General features: G+C 40.3%; 1 protein-coding gene across 1 annotated transcript in view; it reads left to right on the forward strand.

The window, feature by feature from the left end:
- LOC134293037 (excitatory amino acid transporter 1-like) overlaps window positions 1-23,800 on the forward strand; it is a 51,130-nt gene extending 27,330 nt beyond the window's left edge. The window contains exons 6-12 of the mRNA XM_062959295.1: window positions 2,587-2,791; window positions 7,375-7,417; window positions 9,742-10,166; window positions 12,952-13,185; window positions 14,468-14,662; window positions 16,044-16,178; window positions 23,397-23,800. Of these exons, the coding sequence (XP_062815365.1) occupies window positions 2,587-2,791; window positions 7,375-7,417; window positions 9,742-10,166; window positions 12,952-13,185; window positions 14,468-14,662; window positions 16,044-16,178; window positions 23,397-23,604 (1,445 nt within the window). The 3' untranslated portion in view covers window positions 23,605-23,800. The remainder of the gene's footprint in view (window positions 1-2,586; window positions 2,792-7,374; window positions 7,418-9,741; window positions 10,167-12,951; window positions 13,186-14,467; window positions 14,663-16,043; window positions 16,179-23,396) is intronic.
- Window positions 23,801-23,857: the final 57 nt, after the last annotated feature.

Consider the following 23,857-nt stretch of genomic DNA (forward strand, 5'->3'; position numbering starts at 1 on the left):
ATAGATAATAGGAATAATAATGATGATGATGATGATGGGTGACCATTGTGGGTCGGATGGAGAGAAGCGGGGTCAGACTAGATGCCCTTTGGGTGCCCCTTCCAACTTTTAGCCATTGTTTTATTATATAATAATAGGAATAATAATAATAATAATAATAATAATAATAATAATAATGGCTGACCATTGTGGGTCGGATGGAGAGAAGCAGGGTCAGACTAGATGCCCTTTGGGTGCCCCTTCCAACTTTTAGCCTTTGTTTTATTATATAATAATAGGAATAATAATTATAATAATGGGTGACCAAATTTGTCAAATTTCGAGGTTGGGGGGCCTGTAGTTTTGTCGTTTTGTGAATCGCCGTGATGCCATTACTCTTTTATATATATAGATAATAGGAATAATAATGATGATGATGATGGGTGACCATTGTGGGTCGGATGGAGAGAAGCGGGGTCAGACTAGATGCCCTTTGGGTGCCCCTTCCAACTTTTAGCCATTGTTTTATTATATAATAATAGGAATAATAATAATAATAATGGGTGACCATTGTGGGTCGAATCGCCGTGATGCCATCACTCTTTTATATATATAGATAATAGGAATAATAATGATGATGATGATGATGGGTGACCATTGTGGGTCGGATGGAGAGAAGCGGGGTCAGACTAGATGCCCTTTGGGTGCCCCTTCCAACTTTTAGCCATTGTTTTATTATATAATAATAGGAATAATAATAATAATAATGGGTGACCATTGTGGGTCGAATCGCCGTGATGCCATCACTCTTTTATATATATAGATAATAGGAATAATAATGATGATGATGATGATGGGTGACCATTGTGGGTCGGATGGAGAGAAGCGGGGTCAGACTAGATGCCCTTTGGGTGCCCCTTCCAACTTTTAGCCATTGTTTTATTATATAATAATAGGAATAATAATAATAATAATGGGTGACCATTGTGGGTCGAATCGCCGTGATGCCATCACTCTTTTATATATATAGATAATAGGAATAATAATGATGATGATGATGATGGGTGACCATTGTGGGTCGGATGGAGAGAAGCGGGGTCAGACTAGATGCCCTTTGGGTGCCCCTTCCAACTTTTAGCCATTGTTTTATTATATAATAATAGGAATAATAATAATAATAATAATAATAATAATAATAATAATAATAATAATAATAATAATAATGGCTGACCATTGTGGGTCGGATGGAGAGAAGCAGGGTCAGACTAGATGCCCTTTGGGTGCCCCTTCCAACTTTTAGCCTTTGTTTTATTATATAATAATAGGAATAATAATTATAATAATGGGTGACCAAATTTGTCAAATTTCGAGGTTGGGGGGCCTGTAGTTTTGTCGTTTTGTGAATCGCCGTGATGCCATTACTCTTTTATATATATAGATAATAGGAATAATAATGATGATGATGATGGGTGACCATTGTGGGTCGGATGGAGAGAAGCGGGGTCAGACTAGATGCCCTTTGGGTGCCCCTTCCAACTTTTAGCCATTGTTTTATTATATAATAATAGGAATAATAATAATAATAATGGGTGACCATTGTGGGTCGAATCGCCGTGATGCCATCACTCTTTTATATATATAGATAATAGGAATAATAATGATGATGATGATGATGGGTGACCATTGTGGGTCGGATGGAGAGAAGCAGGGTCAGACTAGATGCCCTTTGGGTGCCCCTTCCAACTTTTAGCCATTGTTTTATTATATAATAATAGGAATAATAATAATAATAATAATGGGTGACCATTGTGGGTCGAATCGCCGTGATGCCATTACTCTTTTATATATATAGATAATAGGAATAATAATGATGATGATGATGGGTGACCATTGTGGGTCGGATGGAGAGAAGCAGGGTCAGACTAGATGCCCTTTGGGTGCCCCTTCCAACTTTTAGCCATTGTTTTATTATATAATAATAGGAATAATAATAATAATAATAATGGGTGACCATTGTGGGTCGAATCGCCGTGATGCCATTACTCTTTTATATATATAGATAATAGGAATAATAATGATGATGATGATGGGTGACCATTGTGGGTCGGATGGAGAGAAGCGGGGTCAGACTAGATGCCCTTTGGGTGCCCCTTCCAACTTTTAGCCTTTGTTTTATTATATAATAATAGGAATAATAATAATAATAATGGGTGACCATTGTGGGTCGAATCGCCGTGATGCCATCACTCTTTTATATATATAGATAATAGGAATAATAATGATGATGATGATGGGTGACCATTGTGGGTCGGATGGAGAGAAGCGGGGTCAGACTAGATGCCCTTTGGGTGCCCCTTCCAACTTTTAGCCATTGTTTTATTATATAATAATAGGAATAATAATAATAATAATAATGGGTGACCATTGTGGGTCGAATCGCCGTGATGCCATTACTCTTTTATATATATAGATAATAGGAATAATAATGATGATGATGATGGGTGACCATTGTGGGTCGGATGGAGAGAAGCGGGGTCAGACTAGATGCCCTTTGGGCGCCCCTTCCGATTGTTGCTGATGGTCTTTGTGGCTGTTTCCCGCCGGCAGGGATGTCCTCCTTGGAGGGCAGCGCCTCGGGCAAGATGGGGATGCGTGCCGTGATCTACTACATGACGACCACCATCATCGCCGTCTTCATCGGGATCTTCATGGTCCTCGTCATCCACCCGGGAAAGGGCAGCAAGGAGAAGCTCCACCCACAGGGACAGATCGAGCCCGTCCACACCACCGACGCCTTCTTGGACCTCATCCGGTGAGACCCCAAACAATCCCAGGCTCCCAGGGCGGGAAGGAAGGGCACCCCAGAGGGCATCTAGACCATCCCTGAAGGAACCCCCATCTCACTTCAGGACACGGCTCATCTACATCTAATCACATTCTAGTCGATCATAATAATAAATATAATCATATTCATAATAACAACTCTGGACCCCCTTGAAAAGAGATGATGATAATGATAATAAAATAAATAATAATAATAAATATATAAATAATATATTTATATAATAATATATTAATAATAATATATTATTATTATTGACACAACGACATTGTATGACACAGCAAACAAGATAGATATGCTGGATTTCATTTCACAAAACCACAAGTCGAACTCTTCCCAAGTGTCTAGGACTGTGTGATGTATTTTCGGATGATGCGTGCAGATCCCAGTAAGGTGGCCTTTTGCAGTTGGCAGATCGTAATTTTGTCAATGTCTATTGTTTCCAAATGCCGGCTGAGATCTTTATTATTATTATTATTATTATTATTCATGACACAACAATTGAAGAGAGATGATGGTGATGATGATGATGATGATGATGATATAATAAATAGTAATATATATAATAGTATACTTCTGGACACCACAATTGAAGAGAGATGATGATAATGATAATAAAATAAATAATAATTACAAATATATAAATAATATATTTATATAATAATATATTAATAATAATAATAATATATTATTATTATTATTCATGACACAACAATTGAAGAGAGATGATGGTGATGATGATGATGATGATGATGATATAATAAATAGTAATATATATAATAGTATACTTCTGGACACCACAATTGAAGAGAGATAATGATGATGATGATATAATAAATTATATATATATATATATATATATATATATATATATATATATATATAATTCTGGACACCACAATTGAAGAGAGATGATGATAATGATAATAAAATAAATAATAATAATAAATATATAAATAATATATTTATATAATAATATATTATTAATAATATATTATTATTATTATTATTATTCATGACACAACAATTGAAGAGAAATGATGGTGATGATGATATAATAAATAGTAATATATATAATAATATACTTCTGGACACCACAATTGAAGAGAGATGATGATGAGGATGATGATAAAATAAATAATAATAATAAATATATAAATAATAGTATAATATAATTATAATATATTTATTATTATTATTATTATTATTATTATTATTCTAGACACCACAATTGAAGAGAGATCATGATGATGATGATGATATAATAAATAATAATATATATAATAATATAATTCTGGACACCACAATTGAAGAGAGATGATGATGATAATAAAATAAATAATAATAATAAATATATAAATAATATATTTATATAATAATATATTATTATTAATAATAATAATATATTATTATTATTATTATTCATGACACAACAATTGAAGAGAGATGATGGTGATGATGATGATGATGATGATGATATAATAAATAGTAATATATATAATAATATACTTCTGGACATTATTAATATTAATAATTATTATTAATAATTATTATTAATAATTATTATTATTATTCTGGACACCACAATTGAAGAGAGATCATGATGATGATGATGATATAATAAATAATCTATATATATAAAAGAGTGATGGCATCACGGCAGCGGACAAAACAACAAAAGTAAACACCCCACAACCTCGAAAATTGACATCACAACCCCTCATCCATGCCTCTAGGTTGATACAACAAAAAGAAAAGAAAAACAAAGTCCTAATTAGAGGGAGAGGAATAATTGTTTTTATCCAATTGCTGCCAGTTAGAAGGCTAAGCTCCGCCCACTTGGTCTCCTAGCAACCCACTCAGCCCAGGGGACCCTTTACCTTAACTACCACCAATTCCTCAATACTTTATTTCCCATACCACCATACTTCGCCACAGCAACGCGTGGCCGGGCACAGCTAGTAATATATATAATAATATAATTCTGGACACCACAATTGAAGAGAGATCATGATGATGATGATAATAAAATTAATAATAATAATAAATATATAAATAATAGTATAATATAATATATTATTATTATTATTATTATTATTATTATTATTATTATTATTATTATTATTATTATTATGGACACCACAATTGAAGAGAGATCATGATGATGATAATAAAATAAATAATAATAATAAATATATAAATAAAAGTATAATATAATTATATTATTATTATTATTATTATTATTATCATTATTATTATTCTGGACACCACAATAGAAGAGAGATGTTGATGATGATAATAAAATAAATAATAATAATAAATATATAAGTAATAGTATAATATAATTATAATTTATTATTATTATTATTATTATTATTATTATTATTCTGGACACCACAATTGAAGAGAGAAGATGATGATGATGATGATGATGATATAATAAATAATAATATATACAAAATGTGTTGGATAATCCAGAACATTGGATAAGCGAGTGTTGGATAAGTGAGACTCTACTGTATTATTATTATTCTGGACACCACAATTGAAGAGAGATCATGATGATGATGATGATGATATAATAATAAGTAATAATATATATAATAATATAATATAATTCTGGACACCACAATTGAAGAGAGATCATGATGATGATAATAAAATAAATAATAATAATAATAATTATGTAAATAATAGTATAATATAATTATAATAATATATTATTATTATTATTATTATTATTATTATTATTCTGGATACCACAATTGAAGAGAGATGATGATGATGATGATGATGATATAATAAATAATAATATATAATAATAATATAATTCTGGACAACACAATTGAAGAGAGAAGAAGCAGAAGCAGATTATGATAATAATAGATATAGTATAATATAATAATCAATAATAATAATAATAATAATAATTCTGGACACCACAATTGAAGAGAGGAGATGATGATGATGATGATAATAATAATAATAATAAAAAATAATAATATGTAATAATATGTAAAATAATAATATAAAATAGTATAATAATAATATAATTCTGGACAACACAATTGAAGAAAGAAGAAGAAGATTATGATGATGATAATAATAAATATATAAATAATAGTATAATAATAATAATAATAATAATAATAATAATAATAATAATTCTGGACACCACAATTGAAGAGAGGAGATGATGATGATGATGATGATGATGATGATAATAATAATAAATAAGAATAAACAATAATATGTAATAATATGTAAAATAATAATATAAAATAGTATAATAATAATATAATTCTGGACACCACAATTGAGGAGAGATGGTGATGATGATGATGATGATATAAATAATAATAATAATAATAATAATAATAATAATAATAATAATATAAAATAATAATATAAAATATAATAATATTCATGGGCACCACAATTGAAGAGATGATGATGATGAGGAGGAGGAGGAGCAGGAGGATAATAATAATATTATACAATATTATATTTATATTATTATAATACAACAATATTTTATATGTCATTGTTATATTATAATACACAATATAACAATAACATATACAATATAATTATAGTATAATAATAAAAATATAATACTGTATGATCATATAATAATAATAATAATAATTGGCACCACAATTGAAGAGAGATGATAATAATAATAATAATAATAATAATAATAATAATAATAATAATAATAATACATCACACAGTCCTAGACACTTGGGAAGTGTTCGACTTGTGATTTTGTGATACGAAATCCAGCATATCGATCTTGTTTGCCACGTAATAATAATAATAATAATAATAATAATAATACATTACACAGTCCTAGACACTTGGGAAGTGTTCGACTTGTGGTTTTGTGATACGAAATCCAGCATATCTATCTTGTTTGCTGTGTCATAATAATAATAATAATAATAATAATAATAATAATAATAATAATAATAATACATTACACAGTCCTAGACACTTGGGAAGTGTTCGACTTGTGGTTTTGTGATACGAAATCCAGCATATCTATCTTGTTTGCTGTGTCATAATATAATAATAATAATAATAATAATAATAATAATAATAATAATAATACATTACACAGTCCTAGACACTTGGGAAGTGTTCGACTTGTGATTTTGTGATACGAAATCCAGCATATCCATCTTGTTTGCCACGTAATAATAATAATAATAATAATAATAATAATAATAATAATAATAATAATAATAATAATACATTACACAGTCCTAGACACTTGGGAAGTGTTCGACTTGTGGTTTTGTGATACGAAATCCAGCATATCCATCTTGTTTGCTGCGTCATAATAATAATAATAATAATATATAATAATATAATAAAACATTAAAATATATAATTACAATAAAATATAATAATTTGGTTTTGACATGTGTTCTCTTTCCAATCCTAAGGCCGTCTGTGTTTCATCTTTTGGCAACAAAACAAAACAACCACCACAGAAAAAGTTTGTTTTCCAAACGCTGTAATTGCATTTCATTCTTTTTGCTTTACAGGAACATGTTCCCACCCAACCTTGTCGAAGCCTGCTTCAGACAGGTAAGGAAACGGTTGTATTTACTCACATTTCCATTCCCACCGAGGGGAAATCTTGGTTGGCCAGGTTGAATAGCACCGAATAGCCTTGCTGCTTGCAAGCCTGGCTGCTTTCTGCCCGGGGGAATCCTTTGTTGGGAGGTGTTAGCTGGCCCTGGTTGTTTCCTTTCTGGATTTCCCAATTTCCCTGCTTTCAGAGTGTTGCTCTTTATTTACTGTCCTGGTTTTAGAGATGGTATTCTTCTGTATTATTATTATTATTATTATACCACAACAATTATTACATATTATATTTAAAATCTTATATTAATGTGCTTAGATCTCTTAGCACTTTGGCCTAGATTCTTTGAACCTAATCCATGATTTTAACATTTTATCTTGTATGTGGTTTTTATGACTTGCTTTTATGGTTTGATTATTGGTTTCATTGTTTTTCTTGTCTTGTTTTTATTGTTCTGTTCGGGCTTGGACCCATGTAAGCTGCCCCGAGTCCCTTCGGGGAAATGGGTCGGGGTATAAGATTATTATTATTATTATTATTATTATTATTATTATTATTATTATTATATGAGGCCCCTTCTACACAGCTGTATAAAGTCCACACTGAACTGCCTTGGGTGCCACTTTGGCTGAGTAGGACATGAAGGGGGCGGGGCCTAAAGGGGGCGGGGCCTAAAGGCAGCAGGACCTACCTTTCTGACTGGCAGTTAGGGGGAGAAGGGCTCTTCCTCATCCTCTGTAATTTGGACTATTTTTCTATTTTTCTTTTAAATTAAAAGACATATTTTGGATGATTATGTCTTTTGTGGCCAAATTTAGTGTGATTTGGTCCAGTGGTTTTGTTGTTTACTCCATGGAAAAAACACACATTACATTTATATATATATACCAGCTGTGCCTGGCCACATGTTGCTGTGGCAAAGTGGTGGTGGTATTGGTGAAAAATTGTTGTGTAATTTTTATTTGATGTTATTGGTATTTTTTAATTAATTTTATTGTAAGTTATCTTTTTATTTATTATATTTTATTATTTTCTTGTATTATTTTTAGTTATTTTCTGTTATTATAATATTTTATTGTATTAATTTTTTAGTGTTTTTAATTATTTTTTATTGGGTTGCTAGGAGACCAAGTTGAAGGAGCTTAGCCTTCTAACTGGCAGCAATTAGATAAAAGCAATCATTCCTCTCTCTCTAATTAGGACTTTATTTTTCTTTGCTTTTTCTTTATCAACCTAGAGGCGTGGATGATGGGTTGTGTTGTCAAATTTCGAGGTTGGGGGGCCTGTAGTTTTGTTGTTTTGTTGGTCGCCGTGATGCCATCACTCATTTATATATATAGATATATAGTAATTTTTGGTTTTGGGGGGTTTTCTGTAATTTGGCCCTAATTTTATAGGGTTTCTTGATGGAAAGACATAGATTGGGTGACTATGTCTTTTGTGGCCAAATTTGGTGCGATTTGGTCCAGTGGTTTTGTTGTTTACTCTGTGGGAAAAACGTACATTACATTTTATATATATACTAGCTGTGCCCGGCCACGCGTTGCTGTGGTTAGGACTTTATTTTTCTTTTCTTGTTGTATGAACGTAAAGGCGTGGATGAGAGGTTGTGCTGTCAATTTTCAAGGTTGTGGGGCGTTTAGTTTACTTGTTTTGTCCGGTGCCGTGATTCCATTACCCTTTTATATATATAGATAGCTGTGCCTGGCCACGCGTTGCTGTGGCTAGGACTTAATTTTTCTTTTCTTGTTGTATGAACGTAGAGGCATGGATGAGAGATTGTGCTGTCAATTTTCAAGGTTGTGGGGCATTCAGTTTAGTTGTTTTGTCCGGTGCCGTGATTCCATTATCATTTTATATATATAGATAGCTGTGCCCGACCCCGTGTTGCTGTGGCTAGGACTTAATTTTTCTTTTCTTTTTGTTGTATGAACGTAGAGGCGTGGATGAGAGGTTGTGCTGTCAATTTTCAAGGTTGTGGGGCGTTTAGTTTACTTGTTTTGTCCGGTGCCGTGATTCCATTACCCTTTTATATATATAGATAGCTGTGCCCAGCCACGCATTGCTGTGGCTAGGACTTAATTTTTCTTTTCTTTTTGTTGTATGAACATAGAGGCATGGATGAGAGGTTGTGCTGTCAATTTTCGAGGTTGTGGGGCGTTTAGTTTAGTTGTTTTGTCCGGTGCCGTGATTCCATTACCTATATATATATATATATATATATATAGATATAGATTATTATAATATTGTGTTTATAATATTATGTGTTGAAGTAAAAGGACTTTATTGGTGTGACAATAATAGATTTCCCAACGTTCCCTTTCAGTACAAGACGCAGTACAGCCTCCGCCTGGTCAACCAGACGGCCGGGAAAGGCCTCCTGTCTGCTGCTCCTCCTCCTGCTGCTCCTCCTCGGCTGCTACAGAATCTCAGCCTCGGAAGCGGGGCCTTCAACGCCTCCTCCTCCTCCTCTTCCTCGCCGGCGCTGCTGGAGGAGGCCACGGCCGTGTGGCGCAACGTGACGCAGGCGCTGTCCGGGTTGGCGGCGGGTCCGTCCGGCGAGGAGGAGGCGGAGGAGGAGGTGGTGCCGGTCCCGGGGTCGGTCAACGGGGTCAACGCCCTGGGCCTGGTGGTCTTCTCCATCTGCTTTGGGCTGGTCATCGGGAGCATGAAGCAGAAGGGCCAGGCCCTGCGGGAGTTCTTCGACGGCCTCAACGAAGCCATCCTGCGCATGGTCTCCGTCATCATCTGGTGAGTAGAAGGAGGGGGCCCCAGAGGCCATCCAGTCCGACCCCCTTCCGCCACAACTATCCTGTTATTATTGCATACACAGCAATGTAATATAATATAATAATAATAATAATATATAATAGTAAAATAGTACTATAATAATAACAATATATAATGATACTAGCTGTGCCCGGCCACGCGTTGCTGTGGCGAAGTCTGGTGTTCTGGGAAATAAAGTATTGAGGAATTGGTGGTAGTTAAGGTCAAGGGTCAAGGTTTTCCCCAGACATTAAGTCCAGTCGTGTCTGACTCTGGAGGTTGGTGCTCATCTCCATTTCTAAGCCGAAGAGCCGGCGTTGTCCGCAGACTCCTCCAAGGTCATGTGGGATGACTACATGGAGCGGCGTTACCTTCCCGCCGGAGCAGTACCTATTGATGCACTCACATTTGCATGTTTTCGAACTTCTGGGTTGGCAGAAGCTGGGGCTAACAGTGGGGGCTCTCTCCGCTCCCCCAATTCAAACCTGTGGCCTTTCGGTCCAGAAGTTCAGCAGCTCAGCGCTTTAACACGCTGCGCCATCAGGGGATATTATTTCCTAAAGGTTGTGAATATACAATATTTCTGATTGGGTTTTTTTGTTTGTTGGAGGCAAGTATGAATGCTGCAATTAGGAAAAATGGTTAGGATGTAATGGCCTTGCAGCTTTAAAGCCTGGCTGTTTCCTCCCTGAGTGAATTTTTTGTTGGGAGGTGTTAGCTGGCCCTGATTGTTTCCTGTCTGGATTTCCCTTGTTTTCAGAGTGGTGTTGTTTTGCTCTCCCTCTAATTAGGACTTTATTTTTCTTTTCTTTTTGTTGTATCAACCTTGAGGCGTGGATGATGGGTTGTGTTGTCAAATTTTGAGGTTGGGGGGCCTGTACTTTTGTGAATTGCCGTGATGCCATCACTCTTTTATATATATATATTAATAAGAAGAATATTTGGTCTCTTAGCAACCCACTCAGCCCAGGGGACAGGCAGAGTTAGGCCTCACTTAGGCCTCTTCCACACTGCCTATAAAATACAAATTATCAGATTTTAACTGGATTACATGGCAGTGTAGACTCAAGGCCCTTCCACACAGCTATATAACCCATATAGTCTTATATATTATCTGCTTTAACTGGATTATCTGGACTCCACACCTTTACCTTAACTACCACCAATTCCTCAATACTTTATTTCCCATACCACCAGACTTCGCCACAGCAACGTGTGGCCGGGCACAGCTAGTAATATATATAATACTAATGCAATATGGTATAATAATAATATATAATAGTAATAATAATAATAAGATTATAATGTGAAAAAATAATATAATATATAATAGTAATGATAATAATAATAATGTAATATAGTACTATAATAATAACAATATATAATAATAATAATAATAATAATGTAATATAGTACTATAATAATAACAATATATAATAATATTAATAAGAAAAAATCAAATACTAATAATAATCTAACATAGTAAGATGAATATAATATAATAGATATATATAATATATAATGTAATAGAATAATAATATTATAATGTGAAAATATAACATACGAATAATAGAATAATACTAGCTGTGCCCGGCCACGCGTTGCTGTGGCAAAGTGGTGGTGGTATTGGTTAAAAATTGTTGTGTAATTTTTATTTGACATTATTTGTATTTTTTAATTAATTTTATTGTAAGTTATCTTTTTATTTATTATATTTTATTATTTTCTTGTATTATTTTTAGTTATTTTTTGTTATTATAGTATGTTATTGTATTAATTTTTTAGTGTTTTTAATTATTTTTTAGTGTTTTTTATTATTTTTTATTGGGTTGCTAGGAGACCAAGTTGGAGGAGCTTAGCCTTCTAACTGGCAGCAATTGGATAAAAGCAATTATTCCTCTCTCCCTCTAATTAGGACTTTATTTTTCTTTTCTTTTTGCTGTATCAACCTAGAGGCGTGGATGATGGGTTGTGTTGTCAAATTTCGAGGTTGGGGGGCCTGTAGTTTTGTTGTTTTGTGGGTCGCCGTGATGCCATCACTCATTTATATATATAGATATATAGTAATTTTTGGTTTTGGGGGGTTTTCTGTAATTTGGCCCTATTTTTATAGGGTTTCTTGATGGAAAGACATAGATTGGGTGACTATGTCTTTTGTGGCCAAATTTGGTGCGATTTGGTCCAGTGTTTTTGTTGTTTGTGGGAAAAACGTACATTACATTTTATATATATACTAGCTGTGCCCGGCCACGCGTTGCTGTGGTTAGGACTTTATTTTTCTTTTCTTGTTGTGTGAACGTAAAGGCGTGGATGAGAGGTTGTGCTGTCAATTTTCAAGGTTGTGGGGCGTTTAGTTTAGTTGTTTTGTCCGGTGCCGTGATTCCATTACCCTTTTATATATATAGATAGCTTATCTATATATCTATATATATATATAGATAGTTTTGTTGTTTTGTGGGTCGCCGTGATGCCATCACTCTTTTGTATATATAGATAAATAATAATTATGCAATATGGTATAATAATAATATATTATAATATTAATAAGAAACACATCAGATGTCATGGGGAGGCACTCCTCTCCCAGACTCAGCTTAGGGTCACAGAGTAAATATTGTTATCAATATTAATATTATTATTATCAGCTGTCTATAGACCCGTCAGTAAACAAACAATCATTAACATAAATTCTAAATAAATAGATGCTGAGATGGATATGTTTCTGTGACCTCCTGGGTCCGCTTCTGATGCCGCTCTCGCCCGGCAGGTACGCGCCCGTGGGGATCCTGTTCCTGATCGCCGGGAAGATCCTGGAGATGGAGAACCTGACGGTGATGGGTGGCCAGCTGGGGATGTACACGCTGACGGTCATCGTGGGGCTGCTGATCCACGGCCTCTGCGTCCTGCCCCTCATCTTCTTCGTCGTCACCCACAAGAACCCCTGGCGCTTCATGGCCGGGCTGCTCCAGGCCTTGGTCACCGCCATGGGCACCTCCTCCAGGTCAGCACCCCACTCTGAGCCTTGCATTCAGCACCTTGAGAGCATCATCTTTCAAAATTTTAAGCAGTTCAGCTGCAGTCCTAACTTCTCCTGCTGCCTTGTTAGTAGCAATACTTCTTAAGGCCCATTTGACCCGTCATCTCCTGCTGCCTTGTTAGTAGCAAAGCTTCTTAAGTCACTTTACTTGCTTAATTTGACACCACTAGAGATCTGAGCATCCCTGGTTTCCCTAACCTGGAACCAGTGTCTTCCCTGTGACTCAGATCACAGACTAAACTGTTTTTAAAACATTCCCTCTTTTTTCTCCAAACGGCGGTTGGCTCCGCCCTCGTTGCTATGGCAACCTGCCTCAGAATGCTGAGCTGGTTACCATCCCCCACGCACTGGTAACTAATACTTACCCTTTTAAACATAGTCAAACATGACTTCCAAAACGAAATTAAACATAACATCTATAAATCAAAATAAAAACACACTTCTTTACACTAGCAATGCTTCTTAAGGCACATTTGACCCGTCGTCTCCTGCTGCCTTGTTATTAGCAATGCTTCTTAAGGCCCATTCAACCGTCGTCTCCTCCTGCCTTGTTATTAGCAATGCTTCTTAAGGCCCATTCAACTGTCGTCTCCTGCTGCCTTGTTATTAGCAATGCTTCTTAAGGCCCATTCAACTGTCGTCTCCTGCTGCCTTGTTATTAGCAATGCTTCTTAAGGCCCATTCAACCGTCGTCTCCTGCTGCCTTGTTATTAGCAATGCTTCTTAAGGCCCATTCGACCCGTCGTCTCCTGCTGCCTTGTTATTAGCAATGCTTCTTAAGGCCCGTTCGACCCGTCGTCTCCTGTTGCCTTGTTATTAGCAATGCTTCTTAAGGCCCATTCGACCCGTCTTCTCCTGCTGCCTTGTTAGTAGCAATGCTTCTTAAGGCCCATTTAACCCATCATCTCCTGCTGCCTTGTTATTATCAATGCTTCTTAAGGCCCATTCGACCCATCATCTCCTGCTACCTTGTTAGTAGCAATGCTTCTTAAGGCCATTTAACCTGTCGTCTCCTGCTGCCTTGTTATTAGCAATGCTTCTTTAAGGCCCATTTAACCCATCATCTCCTGCTGCCTTGTTATTAGCAATGCTTCTTAAGGCCCATTTAACCCGTTATCTCCTGCTGCCTTGTTATTATATATTATTATTATTATACTACAGGGTATATTTTGGTTCAGAAACAGTGGTAAAGCTTCTATTTATTTCTGTCTACAACCCCCAACCCTGTCCCGCTGTCGTTCCGCAGCTCGGCCACCCTGCCGGTCACCTTCCGCTGCCTGGAGGAGAACAACGGGGTGGACAAGAGGGTCACCCGCTTCGTGCTGCCCGTCGGGGCCACCATCAACATGGACGGGACCGCCCTCTACGAGGCCCTGGCCGCCATCTTCATCGCACAAGTCAACAACTACGAGCTCGACTTCGGGCAGATCATCACCATCAGGTTGGTGCCCGGCGTTTGAAAACCACTAGTCGAGAAAAACAGGGCCGTATTAGAAGCCAGCTCTTTGAACAAGCAATATTCACAAGAATTCATGTAATGGCACACGGGTTACTCGGTTGTTAGACTGAACGACCTTTCTTTTGAATTCCGCTAGTATAGAAAAACAGGGCCATATTAGAACAAGTTGAACAAGCGATATTCACAAGCATGCGTGTAATGGCACACGGGTTACTCGGTTGTTAGACCGAAGGACCTTTCTTTTGAGTTGCAAGGCTGGGGAGGAAGGAGAAAAGGGGAGAATGAAATGGGGAAGGAAGAGGGAGAAGAAGGAAAGGAAAAAGAAAAATGAAGGTAGAATAAAAAGGGGGAAGGAAGGAATGAAAGAAAAAAGAGAGAAGGAAGGAAAAAGTGAGGAGAAATGAGGGAAGGAAAGAAAGGGAGAAGGAAAAAGGAGGGAAAGAAAAAGAAAAGGAGAAGGAAAGAAAGAGAAGGAAAAAAGGGAAGGGAAGGAAAAGGAGGGAAGGAAGAAAAAAGGAGGGAAGGAAAAAGAAAAGGAGAAGGAAAGAGAGAGAAGGAGAAAAGGGAAGGGAAGAGGAAGGGAAGAGGAAGGGAAGGAAAGAAAAGAAGAAGGAAAAGGGAAGGAAGGAAAAATGAGGGAAAGGAAGGAGAAGGAAAAAGGAGGGAAGGAAAAAGAAAAGGAAAAGGAAAGAAAGAAGGAAAAAAGAGGGAAGAAAAGAGGAAGGGAAGGAAAGAAAGGGAGAAGGTAAAAGGAAGGAAGGAAGGAAGAAAAAAGGAGGAAAGGAGAAGGAAAAAGGGGGGAAGGAAAAAGGAGAAGGAAAGAAAGAGAAGGAAAAAGGAAGGGAAGGGAAGAGGAAGGGAAGGAAAGAAAGGGAGAAGGTAAAAGGAAGGAAGGAAGAAAAAAGGAGGGAAGCAAAAAGAAAAGGAGAATGAAAGAAAGAGAAAGAAAAAGGAGGAAGGGAAAGGGAAGAAAGGGAGAAGGAAAAGGAGGGAAAGAAGAAACGAAAGAGGAAAAGAAGAGGAAAAAAAGGAGGGAAGAAAAGAAAGGGAGAAGGGAAAGAAGGGAAGGAAGGAAAGAAAGAAAAAGGAGGGGAAAGGAGAAGGAAAAAGGAAAAGAAGGGAAAGGAAGGAAGGAAGGAAGGAAGGAAGGAAGGAAAGAAAGAAAGAAAGAAAGAAAGAAAGAAAGAAAGAAAGAAAGAAAGAAAGAAAGAAAGAAAGAAAGAAAGAAAGGAGAGAAGGTTGAAGAAGGGAAGGAAAGGAAGCTTCAGGGGGAAAAGGAGGGAAGGCCAAGCGTGTAAGCGTGTACCACGTTCCAAGCCAGGCTCGTGGTCCCTGTCCCACGGCCCGTGTGTCTCTCCGGCAGCATCACGGCCACGGCGGCCAGCATCGGGGCGGCCGGCATCCCCCAGGCGGGCCTGGTGACCATGGTGATCGTGCTGACCTCCGTGGGGCTGCCCACCGAAGACATCACCCTCATCATGGCCGTGGACTGGTTCCTGTAAGTCTGGGGGTGGTGGTGGTGGTGGTCAGAATAATACTTTTATTCCTTACCCACCTCTCTTTGTGGCTCGAGGTGGGTTACATGGTGATGGTGAGGACTGTGATGATAGTGGTGGTGGTGGTGGTGATGGCTGTTGTTCATGATGATGATTACGGTGCTGATGGTGATCGTGATGATGATGGTGGTGACGTTGGGATGGTGATGATGGTGCTGTTGACAATGATGATGGTGGTGACAATGTGATGGTGATGATGATGGTGGTGACCATGATGATGGTAGTGACAATGTGGTGGCGATGATGATGCTGTTGACGATGATGGTGCTGGTGACGATGTGATGGTGATGATGGTGCCCGTGACAATACTGGTGGTGACAATGTGGTGGTGATGATGATGTTGTTGACGATGATGGTGGTGACGATGTGATGGTGATGATGGTGCTCGTGACAATACTGGTGGTGACAATGTGATGGTGATGATGGTGGTGACGATGTGATAGTGATGATGGTGCTGTTGACGATGGTGGTGGTGACAATGTGATGGTGATGATGGTACTGTTGACCATGATGATGGTGACGATGTGATAGTGATGATGGTGCTGTTGACGATGGTGGTGGTGACAATGTGATGGTGATGATGGTACTGTTGACCATGATGATGGTGACGATGTGATAGTGATGATGGTGCTGTTGACGATGATGGTGGTGACAATGTGATGGTGATGATGGTGCTCGTGACGATGATGATGGTGGCGATGTGATGGTGATGATGGTGCTGTTGACCATCATGATGGTGACGATGTGATGGTGATGATGATGTTGTTGACGATGATGGTGGTGACAATGTGATGGTGATGATGGTGGTGAAAATGATGATGGTGGTGACGATGTGATAGTGATGATGGTGCTGTTGACGATGATGGTGGTGACAATGTGATGGTGATGATGGTACTGTTGACCATGATGATGGTGACGATGTGATGGTGATGATGATGTTGTTGACGATGATGGTGGTGACAATGTGATGGTGATGATGGTGGTGACAATGATGATGGTGGTGACGATGTGATAGTGATGATGATGGTGGTGAAAATGATGATGGTGGTGACGATGTGATAGTGATGATGGTGCTGTTGACAATGATGATGGTGGTGACAATGTGATGGTGATGATGGTGCTGTTGACAATGATGATGGTGGTGACAATGTGGTGGTGATTATGATGCTGTTGACCATGATGATGGTGGTGACAATGTGATGGTGATGATGATGCTGTTGACCATGATGATGGTGGTGACAATGAGATGGTGATGATGGTGCTCGTGACAGTGATGGTGGTGACAATGTGATAGTGATGATGGTGCTCGTGACAGTGATGGTGGTGACAATGAGATGGTGATGATGGTGCTCGTGACAGTGATGGTGGTGACAATGTGATAGTGATGATGGTGCTCGTGACAGTGATGGTGGTGACAATGAGATGGTGATGATGGTGCTCGTGACAGTGATGGTGGTGACAATGTGATAGTGATGATGGTGCTCGTGACAGTGATGGTGGTGACAATGAGATGGTGATGATGGTGCTCGTGACAGTGATGGTGGTGACAATGTGATAGTGATGATGGTGCTGTTGACAATGATGATGGTGCTGTTGACCATCATGGTGGTGATGATGGTGCTCATGACAATGATGGTGGTGACAATGTGATGGTGATGATGGTGCTCGTGACAATGGTGGTGGTGACAATGTGATGGTGATGATGGTGCTGGTGACAGTGATAGTGGTGACAATGTGATAGTGATGATGGTGCTCGTGACAAGGATGGTGGTGACAACATTGATGATGCTGTTGACAATGATGATGGTGGTGACGATGTGATGGTGATGATGGTGGTGTTGACAATGATGGTGGTGACAATGTGATGGTGATGATGGTGCTCATGACAGTGATGGTGGTGACAATGTGATAGTGATGATGGTGCTCGTGACAATGATGATGGTGACAATGTGATGGTGATGATGGTGCTGTTGACAATGATGATGGTGCTGTTGACCATGATGGTGGTGACAATGTGATGGTGATGATGGTGCTGTTGACGATGATGGTGGTGGTGACGATGTGATGGTGATGATGGTGGTGATGTTGATGATGGTGACAATGGTTTTGGTGATTGTCGTGATGGCGGTGTTGGTGTTGGTGATGGTGCTGACGGCTGTGATGACAGTGGTGACAATGGTGGTGACAATGATGGTGTTGGTGACAATGGTGATGGTGTTGGTGATGATGGTGCTGGTGACAATCATAATGGAGGTGACAATGTGATGGTGATGTTGTTGACAATGATAATGGTAGTGACAATGTGATTGTGATGATGGTGCTGGTGACAATGATGGCGGTGATGGTGTTGATGATGATGTCAACGATGGTGATGGTGACAGTGGTGATAATGGTGATGATGACAGTGACAATGGTGTTGGTGATTATTGTGATGACAGTGGTGGTGGTGGTGATGATGGCCGTGGTGATGGTGGTGATGATGGTGGTCAGCAATGATGGTGCTGTGACAATGGTGATGGTGGTGATGGTGACAATTATAATGTTGATGGCAATGTGATGGTGATGCTAGTGACAATGATGATGGTGGTGACAATGTGATAATGATGATGGTGCTGGTGACAATGATGGTGCTGATGATGATATCAAAGATGGTGATGACGGTGGTGGTGATAATGGTGATGATGACAGTGATGATGGTGCTGGTGATGACGATGGTGACGATGGTGGTGACAATGATGGTACTGGTGACGATGGTGATGGCGATGACGGTGCTGGTGACAGTTATAATGGTGACGATGTGATGGTGGTGGTGATGCTAGTGATAATGATGATGGTGGTGACAATGTGATAGTGACGATGGTGCTGGTGATGATGTCAACAATGGTGATGGTGACGATGATGCTGGTGATAATCGTGATGGTGATGGTGATGATGGTGGTGACAATGATGGTACAGGTGACAATAGTGATGGCGATGATGGTGCTGGTGACAGTTATGGTGGCGATGTGATGGTGGTGGTGATGGTGGTGACGAAGTGATGATGGTGGTGACAATGATTATGGTGGTGATGATGTGATGGTGGTGGTGATGGTGGTGACAATGATGATGATGGTGACGATGTGATGGTGGTGGTGATGGTGTGACAATGATGATGGTGGTGACGATGTGATGGTGGTGGTGATGGTGTGACAATGATTATGGTGGTGACGATGTGATGGTGGTGGTGATGCTAGTGACAATGATTATGGTGGTGACGATGTGATGGTGGTGGTGATGGTGGTGACAATGATTATGGTGGTGACGATGTGATGGTGGTGGTGATGCTAGTGACAATGATGAAGGTGGTGACGATGTGATGGTGGTGGTGATGGTGGTGACAATGATGATGGTGGTGGTGATGGTGGTGACAATGATGATGGTGGTGACGATGTGATGGTGGTGGTGATACTAGTGACGATGTGATGGTGGTGGTGATGGTGGTGACAATGATGATGGTGGTGACGATGTGATGGTGGTGGTGATGCTAGTGACGATGTGATGGTGGTGGTGATGGTGGTGACAATGATGATGGTGGTGACGATGTGATGGTGGTGGTGATGGTGGTGACAATGATGGTGGTGACGATGTGATGGTGGTGGTGATGGTGGTGACAATGATGGTGGTGACGATGTGATGGTGATGCTAGTGACAATGATTATGGTGGTGACGATGTGATGGTGGTGGTGATGCTAGTGACAATGATGAAGGTGGTGACGATGTGATGGTGGTGGTGATGGTGGTGACAATGATGATGGTGGTGGTGATGGTGGTGACAATGATGATGGTGGTGACGATGTGATGGTGGTGGTGATGCTAGTGACGATGTGATGGTGGTGGTGATGGTGGTGACAATGATGATGGTGGTGACGATGTGATGGTGGTGGTGATGCTAGTGACGATGTGATGGTGGTGGTGATGGTGGTGACAATGATGATGGTGGTGACGATGTGATGGTGGTGGTGATGGTGGTGACAATGATGATGGTGACGATGTGATGGTGGTGGTGATGATGTCAACGATGGTGATGGTGACAGTGGTGATAATGGTGATGATGACAGTGACAATGGTGTTGGTGATTATTGTGATGACAGTGGTGGTGGTGGTGATGATGGCCGTGGTGATGGTGGTGATGATGGTGGTCAGCAATGATGGTGCTGTGACAATGGTGATGGTGGTGATGGTGACAATTATAATGTTGATGGCAATGTGATGGTGATGCTAGTGACAATGATGATGGTGGTGACAATGTGATAATGATGATGGTGCTGGTGACAATGATGGTGCTGATGATGATATCAAAGATGGTGATGACGGTGGTGGTGATAATGGTGATGATGACAGTGATGATGGTGCTGGTGATGACGATGGTGACGATGGTGGTGACAATGATGGTACTGGTGACGATGGTGATGGCGATGACGGTGCTGGTGACAGTTATAATGGTGACGATGTGATGGTGGTGGTGATGCTAGTGATAATGATGATGGTGGTGACAATGTGATAGTGACGATGGTGCTGGTGATGATGTCAACAATGGTGATGGTGACGATGATGCTGGTGATAATCGTGATGGTGATGGTGATGATGGTGGTGACAATGATGGTACAGGTGACAATAGTGATGGCGATGATGGTGCTGGTGACAGTTATGGTGGCGATGTGATGGTGGTGGTGATGGTGGTGACGAAGTGATGATGGTGGTGACAATGATTATGGTGGTGATGATGTGATGGTGGTGGTGATGGTGGTGACAATGATGATGATGGTGACGATGTGATGGTGGTGGTGATGGTGTGACAATGATGATGGTGGTGACGATGTGATGGTGGTGGTGATGGTGTGACAATGATTATGGTGGTGACGATGTGATGGTGGTGGTGATGCTAGTGACAATGATTATGGTGGTGACGATGTGATGGTGGTGGTGATGGTGGTGACAATGATTATGGTGGTGACGATGTGATGGTGGTGGTGATGCTAGTGACAATGATGAAGGTGGTGACGATGTGATGGTGGTGGTGATGGTGGTGACAATGATGATGGTGGTGGTGATGGTGGTGACAATGATGATGGTGGTGACGATGTGATGGTGGTGGTGATACTAGTGACGATGTGATGGTGGTGGTGATGGTGGTGACAATGATGATGGTGGTGACGATGTGATGGTGGTGGTGATGCTAGTGACGATGTGATGGTGGTGGTGATGGTGGTGACAATGATGATGGTGGTGACGATGTGATGGTGGTGGTGATGGTGGTGACAATGATGATGGTGACGATGTGATGGTGGTGGTGATGATGTCAACGATGGTGATGGTGACAGTGGTGATAATGGTGATGATGACAGTGACAATGGTGTTGGTGATTATTGTGATGACAGTGGTGGTGGTGGTGATGATGGCCGTGGTGATGGTGGTGATGATGGTGGTCAGCAATGATGGTGCTGTGACAATGGTGATGGTGGTGATGGTGACAATTATAATGTTGATGGCAATGTGATGGTGATGCTAGTGACAATGATGATGGTGGTGACAATGTGATAATGATGATGGTGCTGGTGACAATGATGGTGCTGATGATGATATCAAAGATGGTGATGACGGTGGTGGTGATAATGGTGATGATGACAGTGATGATGGTGCTGGTGATGACGATGGTGACGATGGTGGTGACAATGATGGTACTGGTGACGATGGTGATGGCGATGACGGTGCTGGTGACAGTTATAATGGTGACGATGTGATGGTGGTGGTGATGCTAGTGATAATGATGATGGTGGTGACAATGTGATAGTGACGATGGTGCTGGTGATGATGTCAACAATGGTGATGGTGACGATGATGCTGGTGATAATCGTGATGGTGATGGTGATGATGGTGGTGACAATGATGGTACAGGTGACAATAGTGATGGCGATGATGGTGCTGGTGACAGTTATGGTGGCGATGTGATGGTGGTGGTGATGGTGGTGACGAAGTGATGATGGTGGTGACAATGATTATGGTGGTGATGATGTGATGGTGGTGGTGATGGTGGTGACAATGATGATGATGGTGACGATGTGATGGTGGTGGTGATGGTGTGACAATGATGATGGTGGTGACGATGTGATGGTGGTGGTGATGGTGTGACAATGATTATGGTGGTGACGATGTGATGGTGGTGGTGATGCTAGTGACAATGATTATGGTGGTGACGATGTGATGGTGGTGGTGATGGTGGTGACAATGATTATGGTGGTGACGATGTGATGGTGGTGGTGATGCTAGTGACAATGATGAAGGTGGTGACGATGTGATGGTGGTGGTGATGGTGGTGACAATGATGATGGTGGTGGTGATGGTGGTGACAATGATGATGGTGGTGACGATGTGATGGTGGTGGTGATACTAGTGACGATGTGATGGTGGTGGTGATGGTGGTGACAATGATGATGGTGGTGACGATGTGATGGTGGTGGTGATGCTAGTGACGATGTGATGGTGGTGGTGATGGTGGTGACAATGATGATGGTGGTGACGATGTGATGGTGGTGGTGATGGTGGTGACAATGATGGTGGTGACGATGTGATGGTGGTGGTGATGGTGGTGACAATGATGGTGGTGACGATGTGATGGTGATGCTAGTGACAATGATTATGGTGGTGACGATGTGATGGTGGTGGTGATGCTAGTGACAATGATGAAGGTGGTGACGATGTGATGGTGGTGGTGATGGTGGTGACAATGATGATGGTGGTGGTGATGGTGGTGACAATGATGATGGTGGTGACGATGTGATGGTGGTGGTGATGCTAGTGACGATGTGATGGTGGTGGTGATGGTGGTGACAATGATGATGGTGGTGACGATGTGATGGTGGTGGTGATGCTAGTGACGATGTGATGGTGGTGGTGATGGTGGTGACAATGATGATGGTGGTGACGATGTGATGGTGGTGGTGATGGTGGTGACAATGATGATGGTGACGATGTGATGGTGGTGGTGATGGTGGTGACAATGATGGTGGTGACGATGTGATGGTGATGCTAGTGACAATGATGATGGTGGTGACAGTGGTGATGGTGGTGATGATGGTGGTGGTGTTGATGCCCCGATAATCCCGTGTCTCTCCCGCGCGTAGGGACCGCTTGAGGACCACCATCAACGTCCTGGGGGACTCCCTGGGGGCGGGCATCGTGGAGCACCTCTCCCGCCACGAGCTGGACCTGCACGACTCGGAGCTGGGCAACTCGGTCCTGGAGGAGAACCACGAGAAGCCCTACCACCTCATCTACCAGGAGAGCGACACCCACAAGCCCCTCGGTGGTGGCGGAGAGACCTCCATGTGACGGACCCCCAGATCGCCCTCGGATCTCTCCGTTGTTCTTCTTCCGCGAACGCTGAACCCCGAACCCTGGGACGAAAAAACTTAAACCTCGTGCCAATTACTCTTCACATTATCACCATCATTATATCAAACATCTAAGAATTCTCACAAAATTTCGCATCTGATGTACATGGATGACTTGAAGCTGTATGGGAAAACAGAAACAGAAAACTCTCGATAGCACTTAAGAGGAAGCCAAGCCAAAACGGGGCCGA

The sequence above is a fragment of the Anolis carolinensis genome, unplaced genomic scaffold (genome assembly GCF_035594765.1).
Source record: "Anolis carolinensis isolate JA03-04 unplaced genomic scaffold, rAnoCar3.1.pri scaffold_7, whole genome shotgun sequence".
Taxonomy (NCBI): Eukaryota; Metazoa; Chordata; class Lepidosauria; order Squamata; family Dactyloidae; genus Anolis; species Anolis carolinensis.